The following is a 25013-nucleotide window of genomic DNA, read 5'->3' on the forward strand; positions in this document are numbered from 1 at the left end:
GGCCTGGCGGGTGAGAGAGATTTGTCCTGACTCTGGGCCAGGTAGGAAAACTCTAACTACACAACCCTATCTTCTTAAAAAAAACAAAAACAGTGGAGACCCTGGCAGCAAAATTAGCTACCACAGTTAACTAATTTTTCATTCTATTGGGCATGGCAAATTTAAACCAATAGTTACATACATTTCAATTGGCTTTGAAAGTTATAAATTTACAAACTCAAGTTCCATTTGCTCTTGGGATACCATCTTACAAGGACTCCAATTTGCCGTAAGGCTCGTTAAGGAAGGGAATGGCTCAGCTGCCTTTAGCCTACTGGCTATGGGTGGGTTAAGACTTCTGTTGGTCTTTTCTGTGTCGAACACACAGATTGCAAGCCCAGCGCCACTTAGAGATCTTTGGCAGCAGTTAACTCTGCAGCTCTCACACAATTGAGCCTGTATGATAATGAGTATTCAGAGGCAGGTAATTCCTGGGGGGTGCCCACCAACCTAAGACAGAACACCTGTGTGGCCTGGACAGGTGTCTCCATGATGGGTAAGGTGACCTGCTGATGTCCCACGCAACCTATGTCAGAAGCTCATTTTTTTAGTAAAGGGGGGGGGGGAACCTGTAGGGCCCTGGCCCCTGTTTTGGGTAACTGTTGCCTTGCTTGTCGACCTTGACCTTGATATCCTCCCTATGCTAATTCCCTGCGAGATTCTACCCTCCTAAATGCTTAAGGGAAGCTCCTTGTCTGTGTATCTAGCATATTGGGCATTAACAACTTAGATGCAAGATTGTAAAACATCAGGAGCAGGGGTGGGGATTTCGCTCAATGGTAGAGTGCTTGCCTAGCAAGTGTAAGGCCCGGGTTCGATCCTCAGCTCAAAAAAAAAAAAAAATCAGAAGTGAACTTCTGCCCTCTGGGGTTCTCCCATTGTGCTATAAGCCTGTATTTAAGACCTCAACCTCCTCCCTCCTTCAATAAATGGTATTTGACATTCAAAAAAAAAGAAGAAAGAAAGAAAGAAAAGGAACAGGGGATCAAGATCATGATGGGGAAACCCACAGAGACAGCTGACTGGTGCTAGTTGGAGCTCACTGACTCTGGACTGACAGCTCGGGAACCTGCATGGGACTGAACTAGGCCCGCTGAATGTGGGTGACAGTTGTGTGGCTTGATCTGTTTGTGGGGTCCCTGGCAGCAGGGCCAGGACTTATCCCAGGTGAATGAACTGACTTTTTGGAACCCATTCCCTGTGGTGGGATACCTTGCTCAGCCTTGATACAATGGAGAGGGGCTAGGCTCTCCTTCAACTTGGTATGCCAGAGTTTATTGACTACCATGGGAGGCCTTACCCACTCTGAGGAGTGGATGGGGGCAGAGTGGGAGGGAGGTGAGGAGGGAGGAGAAAGGGAGGGAGGGGAACTGGGGTTGATATGTAAAATGAAAAAATTTTAATAAATAAATAAATATATATATATATATATATATATATATATATATATATATAAAACAAAAACAAAAACTCCAAATCCTTACTTTCATTACATTTGCATATACCCCTTTTCAAATGAGATCACATTCAGTGTGGTCTGGAGGTTAGATTGTAGACATAGCTGTTAGTTATTTAGGCGCTCTTACCCGTGAATGAAGAGAGGAGAGAAGAGAAGAGGAGAGAGACCTGTGCAAAATGGCGCCGGCTTTTTAAAGAGTGGGCCACGCATGCATGCATGCATGCATACAGGACCGCATGTGGCTACTCCACGCATGCAGGTAGGTTACATGGCCGCGCGTGCTTTACACAACCATGTAAAGCCACGGAGTCCTAGCCACGCGAGATGTTCTGACCTGGAAATGACTATTTTGAACCAGAAATAATTAGGCGGTCTGCCGGGCAAGCCCAACCCGGTGTGGACATGTAATTTTCTATCAATAGCTTCACCCCCCCCCCCCCCGAAAAGGTTTCTCTGTGTGGTACTGGCAGTCCTGGAATTCATTCTATAAACCAGGCTAGACAAGGCTGGCCTTAAACTCAGAGATCTGCCTGCCTCTGCCTCCCGAGTGCTGGGATTAAAAGCATGGGTCACCACCACTCAGCTTGAACAGATCATTCTTTAACTCACTATAGAACCCTTAAAGGATTATTTATTTATTTATTTATTTATTTATTTATTTATTTACTTACTTACTTACTTACTTACTTACCAATATGAGAGTCAAGCCTAAGGCTTTGGGTATTCTGGGCAAGCACTTCACTGTTGAGCCTTATCACCAACCCTTAAAGTATTTTAAGCACAGACAGGACCTGAGTTTAATGGCACTTTTAGGCTGCTGTGTTAAGACAATGTATTCAGGAAAAGTAGAAAAAGGTGGACCTGCAGGAGGCCACTGGAGAAATAGAGACATTATAATTGTAGTGAGAGAAGGGTGAAGAAAAACCACCAGGTTCTGGAACTCTCTGAAAGCAAAATCTTTCCTAAAAGATTTGAGTATAGATATAGGACAAAGATGAAGCCAGTGGACAAATGGAGAATGAGTACTTCAAATTCACTCAGCCAAATATTTACTACTGGGGCGTTATAAAACAATAATCCTTAGTTCAAAGGGTTTTATCTGTAAATAGTCAATTCTGGTCATCACCATTATTACCAAAATAAATTCCATAAAGACTAACAATTGGGCAAGGAAACACCAATATAAGTTACAGTAAAACAAAACTGAAAAAAATCTAATCTTGGCAATGCAGTTCAGAAGAAAAGGAATAAAAATTTTTTTGTTGTTGTCAGCAGCAACTAACTGGAAAACTATTGGCAGAGAAAATTCAAGAGCACCTGAATTTACACATTACTCAGGAAGCTGAAGGTAGGAAGGCAGCATACATGGTAACTCAAGTCGAACTGCACTATGGATTTCAGGGGTCTAGTGTTGGAAAGCTGGGCTGAGGACTCTAATTCAACACATATTTGCTTTACTTATGAGGGAAATACTTTTTAAATGGTCACTTCAATATTGGGAATCATTTTCATTCTTTTTAGTCTGATGAGGCTTCTAGAAAATTTAAAAGTTCACAGTAGGCTTGCACTCAATTCCTATTGGCCAATACAGTCATAACTTGATAGGGATTTCAAGAAGTAAACGGCTTTCACTTTCACTCTCTCTATTCTTCAACGCTTTTTTTCAACTGAGACTGGCATGGTAACAAACAGAAAATGTCGGTATGAGTTAGCACTAGATAATATTTATAGAGCGCTAGTAGGTGATGAAGCAGAAGATCAATTGAATCCAACCCACTCCAGACTACTGCTGTAGACGCCTCCCAGAGGTTCCAAAGCGGATACCTAAGAGTTGGGAGGAGTTTCCAAGCTCATGCGCAGTCGCACCTCAGTGGGCCAGCCAATGGGACTGAGCAGACAGCCCGCGCATTCCTTGAGACTTCTCCCCGCCCCCGCCCCCCCCCCCCCCATCCTCTTTGCCGCTTCCCTTTGCTTGTCCCATCAAGCTAGGGGCGGTGCAACGGTGGGCGGGTCCTAGCGACGGCCTGACGGGCTTCAGACAGTAGGAGTCTGCTGTTTCTAGCTGGTGGCGGCTTGGGCGGTACGCACGCGGTGCGGTGCAAGATGGCGGATGCAGAAGGTAAGGGTTACGGGTGGCCGTGCCATGAGACCTCCGCGGCCTCTTGATAACCCCTGAGCTAGTGATAGTGAGCTTGTATCGTGATCCGCGGTTCTGCACTTTCCAGCTCTCACTTTGGCCGCGTCTCCGCCAGGCCCGAGCTCTATAGGCCAGAGCACGAGTGCGAGAATCCTCCAGTGCCTAGGCTCCATTAGGTCCGGGCCTCGCGCAAAATACTACACCCGGTCCCCTTCCATAGGCATCTCAGCCGTGGAGGTGACTGTGTCGTGATAAGGAGACGTGGTAGCATTTCTGCTGCCACTAGACAGGGTATTACTGAAATGAGGGTAGCAAAGGAAGGGGTAAAGGAGCCGGGAGCGAGTGTAACTCAGACTTGCAAGAAAAATTTAAGAGATCACAAGCCCTCACGGACGATGCAGTGGTTATTTGTGGAACTTTCCAGCTTGTGGACAAGCGCTTCCCTAAGTATATTTGGCCTTGCCACAGCCACGTGGAGAACACGAAGGGAAACCAACACGTGCTAGAGTAATTTACTAGCCAAGCCATCTAGTGTTTGGCCTCTCAAACTTAAGTTTTCTTCAGTAATGCTAGACTTAATATTTTCTTCTGTCTGTCCTGTTTAGACGTAGTTTTAAACTTTGGTTTTAGTTTTCAAAGAAATCTCCAAATCTTGAGTTTGTTTCTTGTAGTAGTTACTTTCCCAAAGAAGCATAAGAAGAAAAAAGACCGGAAGCCATTACAAGAAGAAGATGTAGCTGTGAGTAGGAAATGTTTTACTTTGCTTTGAGTGAGAGAGATTGAGATAATTCAAACACATTAAAGGGGGAAAATGCTTTAAAAATATTCTCAAGCAGTATGTTGGTACTTACTGGTCATTATGTAGAACCAACAAAAACCTGAAATAACACAACTCCCAGAGAAGTTTTCTATCATGCATGACTTATTAAATGGAGAAATGTTCTCCCTGAATTTTTTTCCTTATTCCATCAGCAGACCTACAGTTTTGTTAAAATATTGGACTCAACTCACTGTCCCTAGAGTTTAGTGAGCTTTTTCAATTCACTTTTAGAGGTCCTATTGACACCCAGTTTCAGAAATCTACACCCCTCCTTCCCCCTTGTTTGTTTAAAAGAGTGCACTTCTGTCCTAGTATTAGAATTGCCCAAAGTCAGGTGAGAAGATAATATGTTTCTGCTCTATTGAAGGAAATACAACATGCTGAAGAATTTCTTATTAAACCAGAATCCAAAGTGGCTCAATTGGACACTTCTCAGTGGCCCTTGTTACTAAAGGTATGTGCTTGTGTATCATATGAATGCTTGAATTTCATATTTTTAATTAAACAGCTAGTAAAGAATGCTTACTGCTGGGCTGGGAATGGTGATGCATGCCTTTAATCCCAGTGGGCCAGGCCAGCCTGGTTTGCATAGAGAGACCCTGTCTCAAAGAAGAAAAAAGAATGCCTAGTGCCAGCATGTTTTACATTTAGAAAACTGCTAAATGATGCAGCATTAAGACAGTTTTTCAATGTATCGGAGATGAAGGACTCATTTATTTAAATTTGTAATTCATCCAATGTTGTTCTGTAATATAGTACATCACCAAAATGTTAATTGCTGTCAGTTTTTAAACAATTGCACATCTGAAATCATGTCTTGTAGACTGTTTTAGTGCCTAAGAACATGAAGCCAGACACTGTTGAATCAAGATTGTATGTGACCTTAGGCTAGACATTTAACTAACCTCATTGAATCTATTAGTTGCTCATGATATTTTCTCTTAGGATGATGTCCTGGGAGTTATAGTAGGTATTCCATGAAGCATGCTTAACAGTTCCTGACTGTATGTCATAGATTTTATGATTATTATTTAGGGATTTAAATGGTGGCATTTAATATGGGTTGAACTAAAATTTATAATCACAAAATGGATACAGCTATAAAGTTGAGACATCTCTTAACAAAGAGTTTTTTTTAAGTTTTTTATGGTATTTTGCCTGCATGTATGTATGAAGATGTCAGATCCACTGGAACTTGAGTTACAGACAGTTGTGAGCTGCCATGTGGGTGCTGGGAATTGAAGCTGGGTCCTGGAAGAGCAGCTAGTGCTCTTAACCAATGAGCTATCTCTCCAGCCCCAAAGAGGGTTTTTAAATATAAATTTTTACTTCACTTATTAGAGTGTGTGGGTGACACAGGGGGTACACACCACATATGACATGCATGTGAAAGTCAAAACAACTTGCAGAAGTCCATTCTCAATTACAATGTGAGTTCCTGAAGTTGAACTTGAGTTGTCAGGCTTGGCAGCAGGCATCCTTACCTATTGAGCCATCTCACTGGCCTGATCAAGAATTTTAATAAACCATATGTATGTATTGGTAAAATAGTGAGGTTTGTTTATATTATTCAATCAAGTTGATTTTCTGCTTGATTATAATTCACTATCATTTGGATGGCATCTGCGTTTCTTATGTTGTCCCTGGAAAAATAGCTAGCACACAGAGATGGGAGAGACAATTAACAAGCATTGCTATTTGTAGTAGGCATAATGAAACTAAACTGATATATCAAGATGTGCTTCAGTTGGTGAATTCTTCCTAACTGCTAAGCCGTAGGCAGGAGACTGAAAAGGAACAGACAGATAAAGAGCAGAGGTAAGTATCTGGAGCAGAACCAAACTGCTCATGTTGAGGAAAGTTGCCAGCCATCTTCAGTTTGGGTGATCTGAGAAAGTCAAAGCTATTTTGTGTTTTATAGTACCCTCAACAAGTCTTTTTAGAGCATTGGCTATAAATTCTCAGATTTTTCCTTTTCTCAATAGTATTGGGAGTTTCCCCAGTATATAAGAAGGCTTAATAGTGGTGTTAATAATAGGAACAAAACTATACATTTATGGACTTGAAGGGCTGCCATGCATGGTTGTTGGTGGTACTTACTGACTCTTGTTTTACTTCTATTGATGTGTTATTAAACTTATTGCTTTCTAGAATTTTGATAAGCTAAATGTAAGGACAACACACTATACACCTATTCCTTGTGGTTCAAATCCTTTGAAGAGGGAGATTGGGGACTATATCAGGTAAGCATGGTGAAATGGCTCTGTCCAAACTTAAATTATTTTGAAACTAATGTTTTCCCATTAGTTATTCATGGAAGTGGTGGCAGCTTAGAACAGCTTTGCCCTGAATATATAGTCTATACATGTGATTTGCTTTTCTTTGTAACTCTTCACACTGTTTTTAGACCACAAGAACAGGTGGTACAATTATTATTTTTTTTCTATTCTAGGACAGGTTTCATTAATCTTGACAAGCCCTCTAACCCCTCTTCCCATGAGGTGGTAGCCTGGATCCGACGAATACTTCGGGTAGAGAAGACAGGCCACAGTGGCACACTAGATCCCAAAGTGACTGGTTGTTTAATTGTGTGCATTGAACGAGCTACTCGTTTGGTGAAATCACAACAGAGTGCAGGTGTGTAGAAGAGAGAGTAGGGGTTTATTTCTTTAGTGATTGGAAAACATTCTGTACTTGTTTCACTTCTACATTTTGGCTCTTGGAAACTTTCTTTAGAAAATAAAATCTTAATGGAGTGTCATTTGGTTTCCATATAATTCTGTTCTCTGTCAAAATCTGGTGGTTCTTTTTTTTTTAAAGTCCAGACACTAGGCACGTGTATATTGAACTAACTAGTCCATTCCTGTTGCTGGGGTATGTCCAGTTCTATGTTTGCTGCTGTCGCTTTTTATTGTTTGTTGTTTTTGTTTGTTTTTTGAGGCAGGGTTTCTCTGTAGACCAGGCTGGCCTTGAACTCAAAAGATCTGCTTGCCTTTGTCTCCCAAGTGCTGGGATTAAAAGCATGTGACACCACTGCCCAGCATGCTTGCTGCTGCTTAACTCTGGTCATGCTTCTATCCCAAGTGTCTTTCCATTGTATTTATTGGAGAAAAATTTTTTTAAAGTGCAAGGTGTTTTCCAGTCAGACTAAACAGTAGGTATTCCATCTGCCATCACATTTGGCATTAAAGTGTGTGTATGTTCTTTTTACCTTCCTTTCTTTTTTTGAGACAAGGTTTTGCTGTGTAGCTCATGCTGCCTTGGAAACCTCAGTCTTCCCATCTTGGCTCCAAACTGCTGGGTTTAGGTTGTAGGCATGTGCTATGCCTGACCCAAGAAAAAATATCTTCATTTCTCTTCCCTATCTACAACATGAAATCTGTCAGTATAGATTTTATTGAAATGTGATGTTGGATTCCCTGCTGCTTCTGCCATGTAAAATGGTAGTGGTAGAACATAATGTAAAACAGAAAACTCAGTGGCCACACCTGACTACTCTTTTGTCATTTTTCAGGCAAAGAGTATGTGGGAATTGTTCGGCTGCACAATGCTATTGAAGGGAGTACTCAGCTTTCTAGGGTAAGTCTATAACTGTAGGGAGGGTACCTTTGGTGATTTGGGTGTCTGAACTCCTAAATATCTAGAAACAGGGAAGTTTTCCTGGTTAGTAGATCTTGTACCCTTTTATGAGCTGTCTTAGCCTCCTGGGTGGAGAACAACCTGTCATATCTTTCCTCAGTAAGAAGTTCTGATTAGCACTGAGCTATAGTGTGAATCCTAATTGGTCTTAATAATAAAAGACCGAGCCAGATTTTGGGGTAAATGCTGAAAGATCAGAGAGACAAAGGAGCAAGCCACAGCCACCTCTTACCTCACCAACTCCTAAGTCTGAAATTACCCCAATATCTGGGCTTTTATTATTAAGACCAATTAGGATTCATGCTATGCTGAGCCATCCCTCAATTGAAGAAGAGGAAACTGAACTAAAGGGCCTTTAGCTCTTGAGTTATTGAAAGAAAACTTTTATATTTGAATTAGGTCCTTAAACTCCCTAAATATGCCCTTTTGTCTTATTTAAAAATGAGCTCACATAATGAATGTTTTTGTTTTGTTTTGTTTGGTTTGTGCTTTGTTCTTAGGCCCTAGAAACTCTGACAGGTGCCCTGTTTCAGCGACCCCCACTTATTGCTGCAGTAAAGAGGCAGCTTCGAGTGAGGACTATCTACGAGAGCAAAATGATAGAATATGATCCTGAAAGACGATTAGGTGGGTCATTAGGCCTAAACTAAGCTGAATTGGTTTAGACCCACAACAGGTTGGAATGCATTCTCAAGGATTCTGTTATGAATAGAAACTTTGAGGACGTTGTGTAGTCATACACTATTCCCTGTGTCTCTTAACTCCAATCTTTTTTTTTAGATAGGGTCTCTTCATAATATAGCTCTGGTTGGTCTGGAACTTGCTATGTATGTAATTCACAGAGATCCACTTGTCTCTGAGATTAAAGTTGGGCACCACCATGTCCAGGGTTTTCTCTAATCATGATGGTTCAGTTGGAGAGGGGGGAATATCATGTGTTTGCTCTTCTAGAAAATAGGTGCTACTTGTTTGTGTGTGTGTATCTTATCTTAGGAATCTTTTGGGTGAGTTGTGAAGCTGGCACCTACATTCGGACACTATGTGTACACCTTGGCTTGCTACTAGGAGTTGGTGGTCAGATGCAGGAACTTCGGAGGGTGCGTTCTGGAGTCATGAGTGAAAAGGTATGCAATTATGGGACTAGACAGTTTTAGAACTGATTCTTAGACTTGGTAGAACTCTGCTTTACATCTTACAAAAGATTCCAAAGTGTTGAGTTCAGTTCAGGGCAGCTTCCCTGTTCTGTTAATTAAACTTTGGGACATTGAAATTGGCTGAGGGAAATGACTGAATAGAGAGTATTACTCTATTCATATACTTCCTAGTCTACACCAATCTTGCTTAGAGCTTGCAGGTGTGACTCAGTGTTAAGAGCACTTGGCAAGCATTTACAAACACCACCTGGGTTCCATCCCTAGCAGTACCAAAAATTGGAGTGCCTACCTTGATCTAAGATGGCAACATGTACAAATACTCCAAAGTAATTCTAAAGTCTCATGATGAACCTGGACTAGAAGACAGTGTATAGTTACATTCAGTTGGAAAAAGTTTAGGGGTCTGATGGATGGATATACAGTATGGAGACACAGAATTTAATATCTGACTGCTTTTCAGGACCACATGGTGACAATGCATGATGTACTCGATGCTCAGTGGCTGTATGATAACCATAAGGATGAGAGTTACTTGCGGCGTGTTGTTTACCCTTTGGAAAAGCTGTTGACATCTCATAAACGTCTGGTTATGAAAGATAGTGCAGTAAGTTATGGATTAAGAGTCCATGTTTGCAGAGAATGTGGCTCCAAAGATGAAATGTTAACATTATATATAAAGTCATATTTATTGTATTTTTATTTTCCTTGTGGTTACTCTTCTCCCCTTTTAGTTGTATAGATTCTCTTTTGTGCCACTAATAGGAAACAGTTATGGCTAGATTTTTGGTTTTTTGAGACAGGGTTTCTCTGTGTAGCTTTGCGCCTTTCCTGGCACTCATCTGTAGTCCAGGCTGGCCTCTAACTGACAGAGATCCACCTCCTCTGCCTCCCGAGTGCTGGAATTAAAGGTGTGCGCCACCACTGCCCGACGGCTAGATTTGTTAAATTAAAACCAAGTATATCACTTTAAAGTAGAATTTCAATAATGTAAATTTAACATTGAAAGAGTCTTTACCAAGCATCTTTATTAAAGTCCTAAACTATCAATGATATCTAAACATTTGCCCTCCTTTAATTTGTTGGTCTGTGCCTAAAATAATCTTGATTTATTTAAGTTACTATAAAAGATTGTTACAATAGGTAAAGGTTAGGACTGGAGAGTTTAGAAGTATGTTATTTACCCTGTAGAGATTTCAACGAAATGCTGCTTTCTTCTGTTAAAGTATATTATCATTTGAGACAATATAATCCAGACTTCACTATGCTGATCATCAGCTCTTATTGTATATTTACTATATTACCTTGTAATTAGAAATGATCCTAATAATTTAAGTAAATATATAGTCATAAGATTTTTTGAAAGACAAATTTTGTTATGTGTAACAGTTTGTGGTTAGATACTTATGCATATATAAATCTTAAAATAGGTGTAAGTCTTCTGATAACTTATATTGTAGCTCATAGTAAAGGGGAAAATTGAGATATATTAAGGTGTGACACTAAAAGGAACTGAGAAAGCTTAACCACATAATTGTATAAATGTACTTGTGCTAGGGTCAGACTGTTGGCTTCTGAGTAAATTTAAAGAGAAATTAGAATATGGTCAGCAAGAGATCTAATTGAGCAAAGACAAGATAATAAGAGGCATACATGTGCATTGTGGGGGTCACAGAACTGGAGAAGAGGCCTTAATTTGTACTTGTGGGATAATAAATTCCATATAGAAATGTGGATGTGATTTAATAGGTCTGGTAATTTTGTTAGTAAGTTGCTTTGGGTGTTTGTTATTGCTTCATCTCTAGTAAATGTACTGTTTTTTCCTGACAAAGATTCAAGAGCAGTTCTGTGGAACAGTCTGATAAAAAAATTGAGGCAGGTTTTTTTTAATTATGCTTTATTTGTGTGTATGTGCATACATATACATGGAGGTTGATTGAGGACAACATGAGACTTGGTTCTCTCCTTCCACCATGTGGATTCTAAGAATCAAACTTGGGTAGTCAGGCTTCAGGGCAAGTACCTTTATCTGCTGAGCCACTTCTCTGGCCCCTAAGACAGGATTTATTTTGTTTTATGTGTATGAGTATTTTGTTTGCATGTATGTCTGTACTACATGCATACCTGGGGCCTACAAAGGTCAAGGACCCTCTTAGACTAGTTACATATGTTTGAGAGCCACCAAATGGGTGCTGGGAAACCCAGGTCCCCTGTAAGAACAAGTACTCTTAACCATCTCTCCAGCCCCTAAGTTTTGGCTTATTATTCTAGATGACAATATTCATGGGTCACGTGATAAAAGTAGAGTCCAATACTTTATTTGTATAGACCAGTGAAGCATTCTTATTTTTATTATGTATGTATTGTGATGTATGTTTATGTGTGAACTTATGCATACTGCAATGTCTTTGGAGCTCAGAGCTTAATTTTGTGGAGTCAGTTTCCTCCTTCCATCTTTATGTGTGTTTTAGGTTTGAACATGGGCCATCAGACTTGTTGAATCATCTTTAAAGTTTTCTTTAGTATTTTGTAGCATATGTGAAAATTTTAGAGCAGTGCTAGCACATGATAGGTGTTTGTTACTGTTCTGTGTTCTTTCATATTGCATTATAGTCAGTAAACGATCAGTGCTATTATTCCTATTTTCCATTCTCAGGCTATCTTCCCCCTTGTAGTCTTGCTCTGTTCTGGTATGGAAGTAGAACAGGAATAATGGATAACATCTGGCCCTCGTGTGATACTGTCTCTATAGGTGAATGCAATCTGCTATGGGGCCAAGATCATGCTTCCTGGTGTTCTCCGATATGAGGATGGCATTGAGGTCAACCAGGAGATTGTGGTCATTACCACCAAGGGGGAAGCTATCTGCATGGGTAAGGAGGGGAGTAGCCCTCATTATTTCTGGAGTTGGCTCTGCACCATCAAATCTAGGCTCATTGTAGGCTGGTCCCATGTCATGGTCCCGTTTTATCTAATTATGGTGTCTCCTGGGGTTTGTATGGATAATTTATGAACAGACAGGTTAGTCAGGAGTGTTGTACGTTTATATGCTCTTGGCTCTTTAATCAGTGATGATTAAAGGAGAGATTTTAGTTCACTCCTTGTTTGATGTCAGGTAACTTGTAGTTAGTATCAGTGACTTTTTTTGGTTTTTTTGAGACCGGGTTTCTGTTTTAGACTTGGCTGTCCTGGAACTAGCTCTGTAGATCAGGCTGGTTTCCAACTCAGAGATTCACCTGCCTCTGCCTTCTGACTGCTGGGATTAAAGGCGTGTGCCACCACCGCCTGGCACATCAGTGACTTTTAATTTGTAAGGCTTAGTTACTATTGGATTGATGATCCTTATAATTTACAGTGCTCTGTGGCCTTCTCAATTAAATCCAGGCTGTTTGTTTAATATCCTAATTTGCACCAGAAATAAGTCATGTCACTGGGATCCTTTGTCTTAGTTATATGAACAGATGGGGTACCTGTGGGAGGTCCATTCTGATACATAGTAGGAAAGAGATTCTTAAAACTAAATGCTCTGTAGACCTGAGGGTGGTATTATACATCATTCCTGTACCTATCCAGAGATACATGCCTTGTTACATGTTTCTTCAGTTGCTTTTGTTGAGTATTTTTTTTTAATTTGGTAAATTTAATATTATTTCAAATGCTTCTTGCTATAGTGGAGACTTCTCCACACATACATCCTAAGCAAAGAAAACTTTTGTTGGTTATAGAGCTCAGGATTTAATGAGTTCTAAGAAGGCATAAAACAGAACTCATTCATTACCAAATTATTTTTTTCTCTCTTTCTAATGCCTACCTACAGCTATTGCATTGATGACTACAGCAGTGATTTCTACCTGTGACCATGGTATAGTAGCCAAGATAAAGAGGGTAATTATGGAGAGAGACACCTATCCTCGCAAGTGGGGTTTAGGTCCAAAGGTCAGTGACACTAGGTGGTAGCCCTTGTGTTATATTTGTGTTACTAAATACCCACTCAAGCAGCTCTTTATATGTCTCCATTGCCACAGCCTTTTATTATTTGGGGCTGTAGATTATTGATGGTGAGCAGAGGCATGCCCTATCTTGGACTTCAGAAATTCCCAGTCTAGTTGAGTGAAAACTTGGGCATTACTTACATAAATAATCACAGTTGGGTCATGAACTATGACTGTCAAGAACATGAAGCTTGGTTCCTAGAATATGCACAGTGAAAGTTCTTTTTCTTCCTGGTTTTTTCAAGACAGGCTTCTCTGTGTAGCCCTGGCTGTCCTGGAACCTGCTCTGTAGTCCAGGCTGGCCTTGAACTCATAGATATCTACCTGCTTCTGTGCTGAGACCAAAAGCATGGACCACCACTGCCTGGCTACAGTGAAAGTTTTAATCCCATCATAGATCTGGGGAAGGACTTTTCACTTGTGAAGAATAGGTTAGGTATTGATGACGATAAGAGAAGAGGGAAGAATTCAAGACAGTTTTGTAAGGGGCATGAAGCCCTGCTGAGAATACATAAGAAACCTTGTGACAGTCTATACAGACTGGGTCTAAGCCATGGTATGTGATAATAATGGCTACTTCCTGTATTGATAATAATCTAATGTTTGAAATGCCTCCAGGCAAGTCAAAAGAAGATGATGATCAAGCAAGGCCTTTTGGACAAGCATGGCAAACCTACAGACAACACCCCTGCCACCTGGAAACAGGACTACATTGACTATACGTAAGGATAGGGTTTTCCTGGGACTGGGGTAATATATACTTACCATTTAGTCATTGATTATAAATGAGGACAGGAGACTAGATAGCCAAGGGGAGATGGAGGGTTTTATTTGGGGGCAACTGCTAAATGCTAGGCCATAGGTCCTGCAGCTCATTTTTCTTTTCCTTGCTTGGCTCTTAGGCCTGGTCCAGGTAGTAACTACTACTGTACAGGCCTGAGCCTACCTACTAGTCAGGGTATGGACTATGGAGAGAATCAATCTGCAATAACACCTGGTGGGTTCTTCTGTCCAGCATCAGTATTTTCATGGAGACTTTAGGGTTGCGAAGTATCATTGAATAACAGGGGACATGACATGATAGGACCACCATGGAAAGCTCTTCCAAGAATTTAACCTCATATTACCTGTCTTTCAGTAATTCTGGCAAGAAAGCACTGGTTGCTGAAGCAGTTCAAGCCCCTCAGTTAGCTGATGAAGCAGTAAAAGTCATAAAAGTGAGTGGCATGACCTGTTTGAAATGACACAGAAACCCTGTCTTGAAAAACAAAAGACAAAACACACACACAAAAAAACGTGCTTGGAGAGAGAATGCTAAGATACATCAATGTTTAACAAGGTAGTCCAGCCCCATGTCTTAGTTAGGAAGGCAGACTTTATCCATGCTGTGATCCACACACAAATATTGTTTGATACTTGAGGATGCTTGTTGGGTTCAGTGGCATTTGTGATACGCCTGTTGTAGAGGGAGTGTGGGCTTAAAAATCAGACTGACCTTGGCTCCTACCTCTGCTGTGGCAATAACCTTGTATGGAATGTATGTGACACATTTGACTTTACCCTGGGTCAAATGATAGGTAGCATAAGTGTGCTGAAATCAGAGGCCCAGAGGAAACTCAGCAGGGAACAGAATTGTCAAGACACCAGCAAATATCTTCGGTCACTGTTTAAAGGAAAAGAGTAAAGCATATGGTGGTAACTTAGTTTCCCAAAGTTGGGGGACCACTGTCATTAGAGCCCCAAATGGTATGTCTACAATTATAAACTTGGGTGACTAGTAATAAGCTACATGGGTGGAATTGTGATTTGTGCCTGTTTGAGCACCTAAGGGAACACTTGCAGGTCTTGGAGTTAGTTCACTGAGACAGTTTCTCAAGGTCGTCTTCTATACCCCAAACTGCTTTGGCACACCCATCATGCCCCATGGCCTTATTTAGTGAGATACTATCTTTTCAAATCTTTAATAAATCAGACACTTCAAGTTTATAGACACAATTTACTGTTGGGTTTACTTGGATCTTTCTTGGTAACTTCTCACATTTTTAACTGGATGAATTATTATTATTTTTTTAATCTCAGAGGAAGCGGGATAGTGAGAGTGAAAGTGATGAGACCTCTCCAGTAGTTCCCCAGTTGATGAAGAAGGAAAAGAAGAAGAAGAAGAAGGATAAGAAGCCTAAAACTGTGCTAGAAAGTGGGGGAGAGGCTGGAGATGGGGTATGTGTAAACCATGGGTATCTTTGTGCTGGCTGAGTCTTTGACAGGAATTGTGGTACAGGAGTGGGGTTCTACCATTGCCACTTTTCGTACTGCCCTGTGTTCTGGATTTGTCCTGTCCACTCTCCTTGGACAGACAAGTAGGGATACCCAGCATTTTAGAGCAGTGGATCATGGTTTGAATTATGTTGCTGGTGGGTGGGGAAGATGTATATCTTGATTGCTCAGTGTCTTTTTGAAAGTAGACCTCTAGAACTTCACTGAGAAGGTCACAGGCAAAATTTGTTTGACCCCAAATGTCCTTACAGATCCTGAACAGACTTGACTGCAATTTACCAGATTTCTTTAGGGAACAGTCATAAATGTTTTGGCAATGGGTATTTTGAACTTACTTTCTCTTTCTTTAGGACAGTGACATCATGAAAAAGAAAAAGAAGAAGAAAGTAAAAGTGGTGGAAAAGATGTCTGAATAGTTAAAAGCCACTTGAAGCATTATGTCCAGCTAGGAGGAGAAATGAAAGCCTTATTGAAAAACATTTTGTTGAGAGAGTAGAACAGAGGTCTTAAACAGAGCACAGAGTTCTGGTACACTTTAGCTTCCACTTGTGACTTCAGTGGTTAGGGTGTGGCCATCTCATCCTATCCTGTCCTGTCCTGTTTTAAGGATATGAGAGATGAAAAGCAGTTTTTGCCACTGACCCCTCTGCTTGCTTAAGTGGGGGAGCACACCTTCAGACATGGCACTGCCTAGTAACTGTCTGCAGCTGTTTACTAATGGCCATTTTAAACAATGCTATGGATAGTCCTCTCCTAGTTTGCTTTTTTTTAATGTTTGTAAAAATTAAATCTGCTAAATAAAATGTTACAGAACCTCCTATGAGTAGAAGAATATAAATGAACCATGTTCGCTTGGGAAATCTCCAGTATCTTATGAGGGCTGTTCTGGTATCAGATATGGGTCTTGCTGGCCTGGTAGTGTCCATGGTGTTTGGGATAGCACTCTGTTGTTGTGTACAACAGGATTTATCCAATTCCATTTGGCTGCTTGTGTTTGTGGGGGAAGCCAAAGCATTCCTATACCCTCCTGTTCTAATGTTTATTTTCTTTTGAAGAATGGATTTGTTCATTGCCAGGAAAAGAATGTGATTTGTAGCTTTTTAAAAGTATTCCTGTTGGGTTTACTAATTAATAATCTTAAGCTGGCAGAACAAAAATGAAAATATTTTTATTAAAAATCTGGGAATCTTTTTGTCCTATTTGAAATTTGCCTTTCCTTTTGCTACTTTTAAATTTCTTGTTTCTGTGTCTTTCATTGGCATTGGGGCCTATCACCTGAGGTCAACTGTTCTCAAGGGGGGTCATTACAAATCCCAGTGTTTGCCAAAACAGAGGGGAAAAGTAGATGTGTTGTATAGTGTGACAGTGGGTCAAATGGGCTTGAGGGTATCAGGTCGGGGACATAACAGTTTTGCTGGTAGGAAAATGCCAGTTATGGTGTTGACTGCAGGGTGACCAGGGAGAAAGGGTGGGGTGGAGTGTTAAAAATGATTGCTTAAATATGTGTCCAAAGCCAAGAATACAAGCAGAAGTTTTAAACACTGTGGTATATATAGCAAAGGTCTGAGCCTGGGCCTAGGCAGGTATGAAGTGCCCCACCTCACCCTTAAGCTCCTGTTTCTGTGAGATGTATTTTCATTCATTCTAATATGACTTAATAGGAAGCCTAAAAATGCCCACAGTGGCTTTTACCTAAAGCAGATAATTTTATGCTCTGTAAACAGCATTTCTTAGAGACCTGTATTGGCAGTGACAGGTTTTCCAAGGACACTGCTGTAAAAAACCTCACCTGTATGTTAAATCCAGAGAAGCATCTTGTGTTGATGCCATTGCCTGGGAGGTTTAAGAAGCCGGGCGGTGGTGGCGCACGCCTTTAATCCCAGCACTCAGGAGGCAGAGCCAGGCGGATCTCTGTGATTTTGAGGCCAGCCTGGGCTACCCAGTGAGTTCCAGGAAAGGTGCAAAGCTACAGAGAAACCCTGTCTCGAGAAACAAAACAAAAAAGATAACACCTGACTTTTGGGGGGATTGTGGTACAGATGGAAATACAGTTATAAGGCCATTGGCATCTTAACACAGCAGAATTTTTATTGCTTTGGAGGATTTCTCTAGAGCAGATGTTCTATTGCACAGCTGATTGATTTTGGCATTTTAGAAAGTTTCAGGATATACTTATCCCAGAGTAGAAAACAAGATAGTATATATAGTTGAAGGCAAAAGAGCTCAGGCATTACAGGGATGAGGAATTACTTTTTCTGTGTAGCAGTTTAATTTGAATATTACTTACTGCCAATTTCCAGAGATCATTTTGACATCTAAATAGGAAAATTAAACTTTAGCCCTTTTAGGAGCCTAAGTGAGAAGACTTGAATCCTACTGACATACTTAGGACAGTTGCAGACAGCTAGAAGTTGAAGCAGCCCTGTTTGGATTAAGCAAATGCTGGGGAGGGGCTGGAACAGGTTCTCCAATTCTGTGAGCTTAGTAAACCCAGGAGACAGGTACCCATTGTGGAGAACTGCAAGCCTGGTCAAAGGCTTCTTGCAATTTCTTAAGAGTTTCATCAACACCATTATTCACCAAAGAGATGTCAAAGTAGTGAGCATATTGACTACGGATGGCCTCAGAGTCCTTCTGCAGCTGCTGCAGGGCTTCAGTCTGCAAAGAAGAAAGCCATAGCTGAAGCAGCAGCCCCAACTCATAGCAGCCAAGGGAAAAATTTGAACAGGTATTGGTTATATTAACTGGTTCCCTATCTACTATTTTTCTTCCATATTGGGGATCCAAAATCAATTAAGAACATTACTTTCTAAAGTAGTGCCTCAACCTTCCTAATGCTATGACCCTTTATGTTGTGATGACCCCTAAACAACTATAATTCTGCTGTTATGATTCATAGTGTAAATTTTTGGAGATAAGTGTTTGCCAAAGGTACTGTGACCCACAAGTTGACAACCACTATACTAAAGGATCCCAAATTAACCCTAATTATAAATAGAGCCCTCTGAAAGGCCGGCAGCAACCTAGAATAGGCTTCACTAGAATTACCCACTTAGTTTCATCCCTTCGTACATGGGAAAGCCATTTTAACAGCTACTAGAGTTGTAATCCCAGGATAAGGACAAAGATCAAAGATTATTGGTAATAGGCTTCTGGCTCCAGTGGTCAATTAACTACATAAAAGTAAAAATGTATAGAGAAAAACATGCCTGGGAGGGGGGGTTATTTGTAACTGATTATCAGAGTGAAATACCCAAATACAGAATTCTTACCAATGGATGATAAGATCAAGCCACTGACCCAATGAGCTAAGGACAGCCAGATAATTCACATTATAAGCAACACAAATAGCTGTTTTGTTTGTGTGGCAGTCTCACTAATTTACTCTGACTGGCTTTAACTCTAGCCCAGGCTAGCCTCAAATGGTGTTTTCGATAGTCTTAGGTAGTCCAGACTAGCCTTAAGCTTGCTATGTAACTAACTGGCTTTGGACTCCTCCATTTACCCCTCAAGTGCTGAGATTGTAACTCTCAATAGTAAGAAAACAATCTCTTACAGTAAAGTGAAATACCACACTTCTAAAATGCTAGCCAAAAAATTTTAAAACGCAAATGACATGCTATAGAGGAAAGGAAACAGCTACTCTTACAGGCAGGTTCCTTTCCCTTTGTAGCCATAGTGCACCCCATGGTGGATCTGGTGCCACCTCTGTCCTTCATATCTCCCTGTACTTTGTGATGAATCCACATCACATCAGATTCAGGATTTACTCAACTATCCATCTCAGTCATTAGATCTGTATTGTCAGGGACAATGCCTGGGCCTGACTTGTTTATTAACTATCTCTTGAATGAGTAAAGTATGCATGCTCTTTGTCTTTTTGGCCTTGGAGGAAACAGTTGACCAAGATTTAGAAACCTCCACCCACCTGAGTGCCCTGGTCAGTAGGTTCGATGAACACAATGAAAGGTGAAAGCTCAGCTGTTCGAACAATCTTCAGGGTCTAAGAAAAGAGGAAGGAAGAAAAACAAAAATCCCAGCTGTCTGTCAAAATGTATTCCTTCTAATAATGTATTCCCCAATACCACTTTACATTGTTCCCAGTACTACTGTTCTTGCATCAGGTTGACCCCACTAAAAGTTAGGAAGCAAGCCTGAACTTCCAGGTTTTCAGGATCTCTGCTTTTTATCACTCCCTTCCCCCATTATATGGCTGAACCTGTTGTTCCTGCCTTTGTATGCCTACCTACCTGGGGCTCAATGTCAAGGATGGCAATCTTGTCCTGCTTATGAATCTTGTGCACTGTTTCAAATTTGGTCCCAAACATGTTGCCCTGATAGCTGCCAAACTCCAAGAACTCATTGGCAGAGATGTTCCTTGTCATTTCCTCTGTTGAGATGAAGTGATACTCCTTTCCGTCTTCTTCGCTCTTCCTTGGTGGCCTTGTTGTATCTGTGTACAAGGACTCAAATCCTTGATGAGCTCTTGATCCTTGCTATCTATTAACGGCTTGGCCCAAAGTGTCTGTATTGAAACCCTACCCATGTTTGTGGCAGATAATATAATACAGATATTCTTCCCATGAACTCCTGAAGGGCTGATGCTAGGAAGTAGTACAGACCAGAAAATTCTCCATCTACCCAGAATATATTTAGATTTCAAGAAACAGCCCCATGTAGAATATTCACACCATTCTTCCTACATAAAACCAACAAACCCAGGAATACTGAAACTCAGAAATGACAGCTAAATTTTAAAATTTAATATAAATCTATGGGCTGTGGTAGAGATTTATGGAAATTTGTTTCCTTTAGAAAAATAGTTTATATGTGTATGTGCATGTGTGTTCTGCCCATGGAGGCCAGAAGAAGGTATCAGACCCCTGAATCTGGAGGTACAGGTAGTTATGAGCTGCCTAATGTGGGTGCTGAGAAACAAACTGGTCTTCAAGAGCAGCAAGCATTCAACCACAAAGTCCTATGGTTTTTTTTGTTTGTTTGTTTTTGTTTTTTTTTTTAATGACATGGAAAGAACACATTGGTTTGGTTTAAACATTTTGTTAAAAAGTTAAAATGTTAGGGCTGGCAATTTCTCAGCAGGTAAAAGCACTTGCCACAGGCTGGGCAGCGGTGGTGGTGCACACCTTTAATCCCAGCATTTAGGAGACAGAGGCAGGTGGATCTATGTGAGTTCAAGGCCAGCCTGGTCTACAGAGATCCAGGACAGGCACCAAAACTACACGGAGAAACCCTGTCTTGAAACAAACAAACAAAAAACACTTGCCACAGAAGGTTTATGACCTGAGTTCAACTCCTGAAACCACATATGGTAAAGGAAAGAACGAACTCCTATAAACTGTCCTTTGACAGATGCACACACATAGAGTAATATTTTTAAAGAGTTAAAATGTTAAGACTAACATTCTAGTGCAGAGATAAATAAATTATATATTCCCAGCCTCTTCTTTTTATCTTCTGATGAGCCATCTCTTACCTTCCCCTCAACTTTCATCTCAGGCTCTTTCTGTTTATTAAAAAACAAACAAACAAAACTCTAGACTTCCCTGGGACATTTGTTTTCTGCTCTACTGGAATGACTCTCACTATGTTCCTAGGAGCAATTCTCAATCAATGATCCATGTGTAAAAAGATAAACATAAGTAAAGAATGAAAAAAAAATCAGGCTCACATCCTTATTTTCTAATTTGATTAGTAGTACCTCTTCTAAGAATATAAAGAACTATACTGTATAGATTCACCTGGTAATGGGAGAGTTATCTAATGGTTTAATTGACCATTGGCTTTATTTTCTTTTCTGTCACTGTGATTGATCAGGCCTTCTCTAAGCACTACTTTGGCTTAAAAGACATTCTATGAGCATTAGAGGCAGCCTAAATATCAAACAATAGTAAAATAGCCAAAAGAACTATAGTGTATCCACTATCTAAATATACTATCTATATAAAAGGACTATAAAATAGTCCTCAAACTGAATTAGCAGACAGTAGAGGACACTGAGAAGTCATTTATAAAGTAATACACATAAAATTTAATTCTTGTTTAATATTTTTTTTTCCTTATTGTTTTTCAAGACAGGGTTTCTCTGTGTACCTCTGACTGTCCTGGAATTCACTTCCTAGACCAGGGTGGCCTTGAACTCACAGGGATCTGCCTGCCTCTGCCTCCCAAGTGCTTGGATTAAAGGCGTGTGCTACTACACCCAGCCTTAATAATTTTTTTTTAAATGAGGTTTACTACAGGTACTGTTATATGGAATAAGAGAATAAGAAAACAAGTTATTTTGTAATTTCAAGCAATTGTAAGTACACGCTGTGGTACGTGTGCATGTGTACGTGATATGCCATGATGTGCATATGAAAGTTAGAGTACAACCTGTGGGAGTCACTTTGTGCTACCATGTAGGTTTTAGGGATTCAATTCATGTTGTCATGGTTAGCAGTCCTCTCCCTAGCTCCATAAATACATGCCTATGTTTCCAAGTTTCCAAATATTCAGGGTTGTGTGTGTGTGTGTGTGTGTGTGTGTGTGTGTGTGTGTGTGTGTGTGTGTTGGTGCATATAATCATGTATAGAGGACAGAAGACAACATTCCTCTTCTCTCTTTTTTTTTTTAAGACTGGGTCTTCTCATTGGCCTTGAACACTACCAAGAAGGCTATAGATCTTCTAACTCCACCTCCATGGAATTAAAACTGCATGCCACCATGCCAGGCTTTTCAATGTGGATTCCAAAGACTGTAATCAGGACCTCACATTTTCTAAGAACTTTACTGACCGTTATCTCCCCAACCCCCAAAATTTCAGTTTTCATAATTAAACATTTAAACTAAACAAGAACAAGACCACACGACATTTCAGAAAAATATTGATGCTAAATTCAGTAACATGACATTGCTGCCTGTTTCTTAGGCATAATGTTCCCCTCCAAGGCACCTGAGAAATACTTACATGGGGCAGGGTACACAAACTTCTCTGGATTCTGCCTGAGCAGAGCATTCTTAATATGGCTGCGACCTACCCCACTGGCTCCTGTGTGAGGATAAAGAAAGGCTTCCATCACTTCCACCCAGAGATATTAGTGGGAACAAGACAGGGAATGGGAGATGGATTTCTATATCTCAGTGCTCAAAGTGAGTAGTAGATGAAAACAGTTTGGTGTTGTATCCAGGCTACAACTGAGTCCTTAGAACCATCAAGAAGATTTGCGGCCACCAAGTAGCTTCAATCCTTTGTATCCATTTGGGTGAGAAGTCTTTCTAAGGCCTAAAAGTTAAGATGTAGAACATAATTGCTATTTCCACAGAGGAACCAGCTACTGTGGAGTTTTCTGTTTATTTTGTAAGCCAGCCAAACAGGTGGACAAATAGCAAACCTAATCTAAAAGAATTAGATGCTAAGTAGTAGAAAAACTTGTAATGTGAATTGGATCCAGATAGATTACTTATAAGACCCAGAAACTTTATAACTACACTATATGAAGTATGAAGTATCCAAGAGACCACACTTCATTTCTTCCTCACTGCCTTTCCTGAAGAAGGGTGGACACAACACAGGAATGGAAATAAGGACAAAATTGTGCTTTTGAATTAACAAAGCTGTGAAAAGATACCAATCAGCACCAGGGTCTTCCTCTTGAATGCTGGGAGCCGGACAACCTCCTCATAGGAAACAACATCCAATTGATCAAAAACTAGAGACAAAGAAAACCAAACCATATTAATTTCCAGAGGTGGGGTAGTAAAGCACTAGCTGGGGTTAAGGAGCTGACACCTGATCCAGCAAGGAGAGAAAGTTGGGCATGGTAGTGCAGGACTGAAATCCTAGCACTGAGGCCTTTTCTTCAAAGAAGAAAACAAAATACACGGTGAGGGATGATGGGCATGAAATTAGGGGGGTTTTCTGGGAGGGATGTTGGATATTTCTATGTGATAAGGAAGTCTGATACATAATAAAGCAAAGCAGAAAGTATCTCCTATGAGAGTTGTGAAGAAAGGACTGACATGAGATCCCATTTAGATTCTCAATTAACTATCTAGAATGTTGGATAAGAAACAAACTACAGGGGCTGGAATTTAAGCAGAGACTCAGGCACATCAAACTCCAGTTCAACTTTATGCCTCACTGTCTATGTTATGAAAAAAAATAAAAGTAAGTCCAAACTTACTAAGGAATGCAGAATACTTTGCTAATTGGATATGTTAGTACAATGGCTGCAGCAGCTAGAGGAGGTGCAAATAACAAATTGAAGTACAGGATGTGAGAGCAGGCTCGTTCTGTATTACAGATGCACATGCTCCTTTTAGTCCTTGGTTTGATTTTCCTAGCATCCTCCATCTTGAACTTTTCATAGGCTCTGTAGGCCAGTCTTTAGGATTCTGATTTTGTATATATTTTTTATAACTCTATGCTCTCTGCTCTATCCTTCTGACCTGACCTTTTCAGTCTTTTGCAGTCTTAGTAATGTAATGGTTCTTTATTTCCAACACAGATTCCAGCTTTCTAGAACATGGAACTTGTTCTAGAAGTGTCTCAAAGGCACTTAAGAATGCTATAATATCAGAATCATAACTGTAGTTCTTCAAACATCCCTTATTTTAGGGAACAGAACCAATAGTGACCCAACCACTTAAGATGGAAAAAGGGCTCTTAGGCAAACACTCTTCTGCTCCTTCACAGATGCCTAGGCCATGGCGAGTACAGGTACTTTGATTTGTTCATGCACTTGTCACTGTCTCAAATTCTCCCAAGAAGATGGAAACATTGAATAAATGGTAGATTAGTATTCATTTATTATCATCAACCCATTTAAACTCACTTATGATAATGGAAATATATATTCAGCCCTCCATATCCATGAGCCCTGCTTCCTCAGATTCAATCAACCAAAAAATGAAATATTTAAAAAATTTTGCGTCTATATTGAACATGTACAGACTTTTCCTTATCATCATTCACTAAACAATTATTTATACAGAACAATAGCACAATTATTTATACAGAAATTGCACTGTATTAGAAAAAAAAATCTAGATTTTCTTGAGTCAGGATCTCACTATGTAGTTCTGCCTTGCCTAGAACTTGCTAAGTAGGTCAGGTTAGACTTGAACTCAGAGGTATGCCTGTCTCTGCCTCCTGAGTGTTGAGATTAAAGATGTATGCCTACCATACCCAGCCTACCTATCAAGATGATTTAAAAACTGCACAGGAGGATATACATAAGTACTATATAAATTCTACACCATTTTATTTGAGTGTTGAGCAAAAGTGGATGTTGATAACCACACGGTACTGGGACCAGTCCTCTGTAGATACTAAAGTTGGTGATAAGCAGAATAAAGGTGACTATGGGAAAAAGTCTGGAAGATTTGTTCAGTTCATTCCTTGAGGGTTGAGGTGATGAGTAGGAGTGAATAGACCACTAGCCTTCCAGAATAGGCACTGGCATTGTCTCTCTTACTGTAGTGAGTTTATGAAGATGAAATG

The 25013-nt window shown here is 40.3% G+C and overlaps 2 protein-coding genes and 1 non-coding gene across 3 annotated transcripts in view; 2 read left to right on the plus strand and 1 right to left on the minus strand.

The window, feature by feature from the left end:
- Positions 1-3419: 3419 nt before the first annotated feature.
- Dkc1 (dyskerin pseudouridine synthase 1) lies at positions 3420-16717 on the plus strand. The gene is made up of 15 exons (XM_036174956.1): positions 3420-3617; positions 4307-4374; positions 4823-4909; positions 6607-6698; positions 6908-7092; positions 7970-8034; positions 8595-8721; positions 9088-9218; positions 9709-9852; positions 11998-12118; positions 13063-13181; positions 13856-13959; positions 14376-14454; positions 15317-15454; positions 15862-16717. Exons 1-15 carry the CDS (start codon positions 3602-3604, stop codon positions 15925-15927), a joined length of 1542 nt encoding a protein of 513 aa, XP_036030849.1. The 5' UTR covers positions 3420-3601; the 3' UTR covers positions 15928-16717.
- On the plus strand, positions 9297-9428 carry LOC118574901. The gene has a single exon (XR_004943778.1). It is a non-coding gene; the product is annotated as a small nucleolar RNA SNORA36 family (small nucleolar RNA).
- Positions 16718-17573: 856 nt separating the features above from the next.
- Mpp1 (membrane palmitoylated protein 1) overlaps positions 17574-25013 on the minus strand; it is a 41033-nt gene continuing 33593 nt past the window's right edge. Inside the window, exons 8-12 of the mRNA XM_036175060.1 lie at positions 23140-23220; positions 22479-22559; positions 19762-19964; positions 19440-19514; positions 17574-18169 (exon numbers count right to left, since the gene is read on the minus strand). Coding sequence (XP_036030953.1) covers positions 17993-18169; positions 19440-19514; positions 19762-19964; positions 22479-22559; positions 23140-23220 — 617 coding nt within the window. The 3' untranslated portion in view covers positions 17574-17992. The remainder of the gene's footprint in view (positions 18170-19439; positions 19515-19761; positions 19965-22478; positions 22560-23139; positions 23221-25013) is intronic.

This window comes from Onychomys torridus, chromosome X (genome assembly GCF_903995425.1).
Source record: "Onychomys torridus chromosome X, mOncTor1.1, whole genome shotgun sequence".
Taxonomy (NCBI): domain Eukaryota; kingdom Metazoa; phylum Chordata; class Mammalia; order Rodentia; family Cricetidae; genus Onychomys; species Onychomys torridus.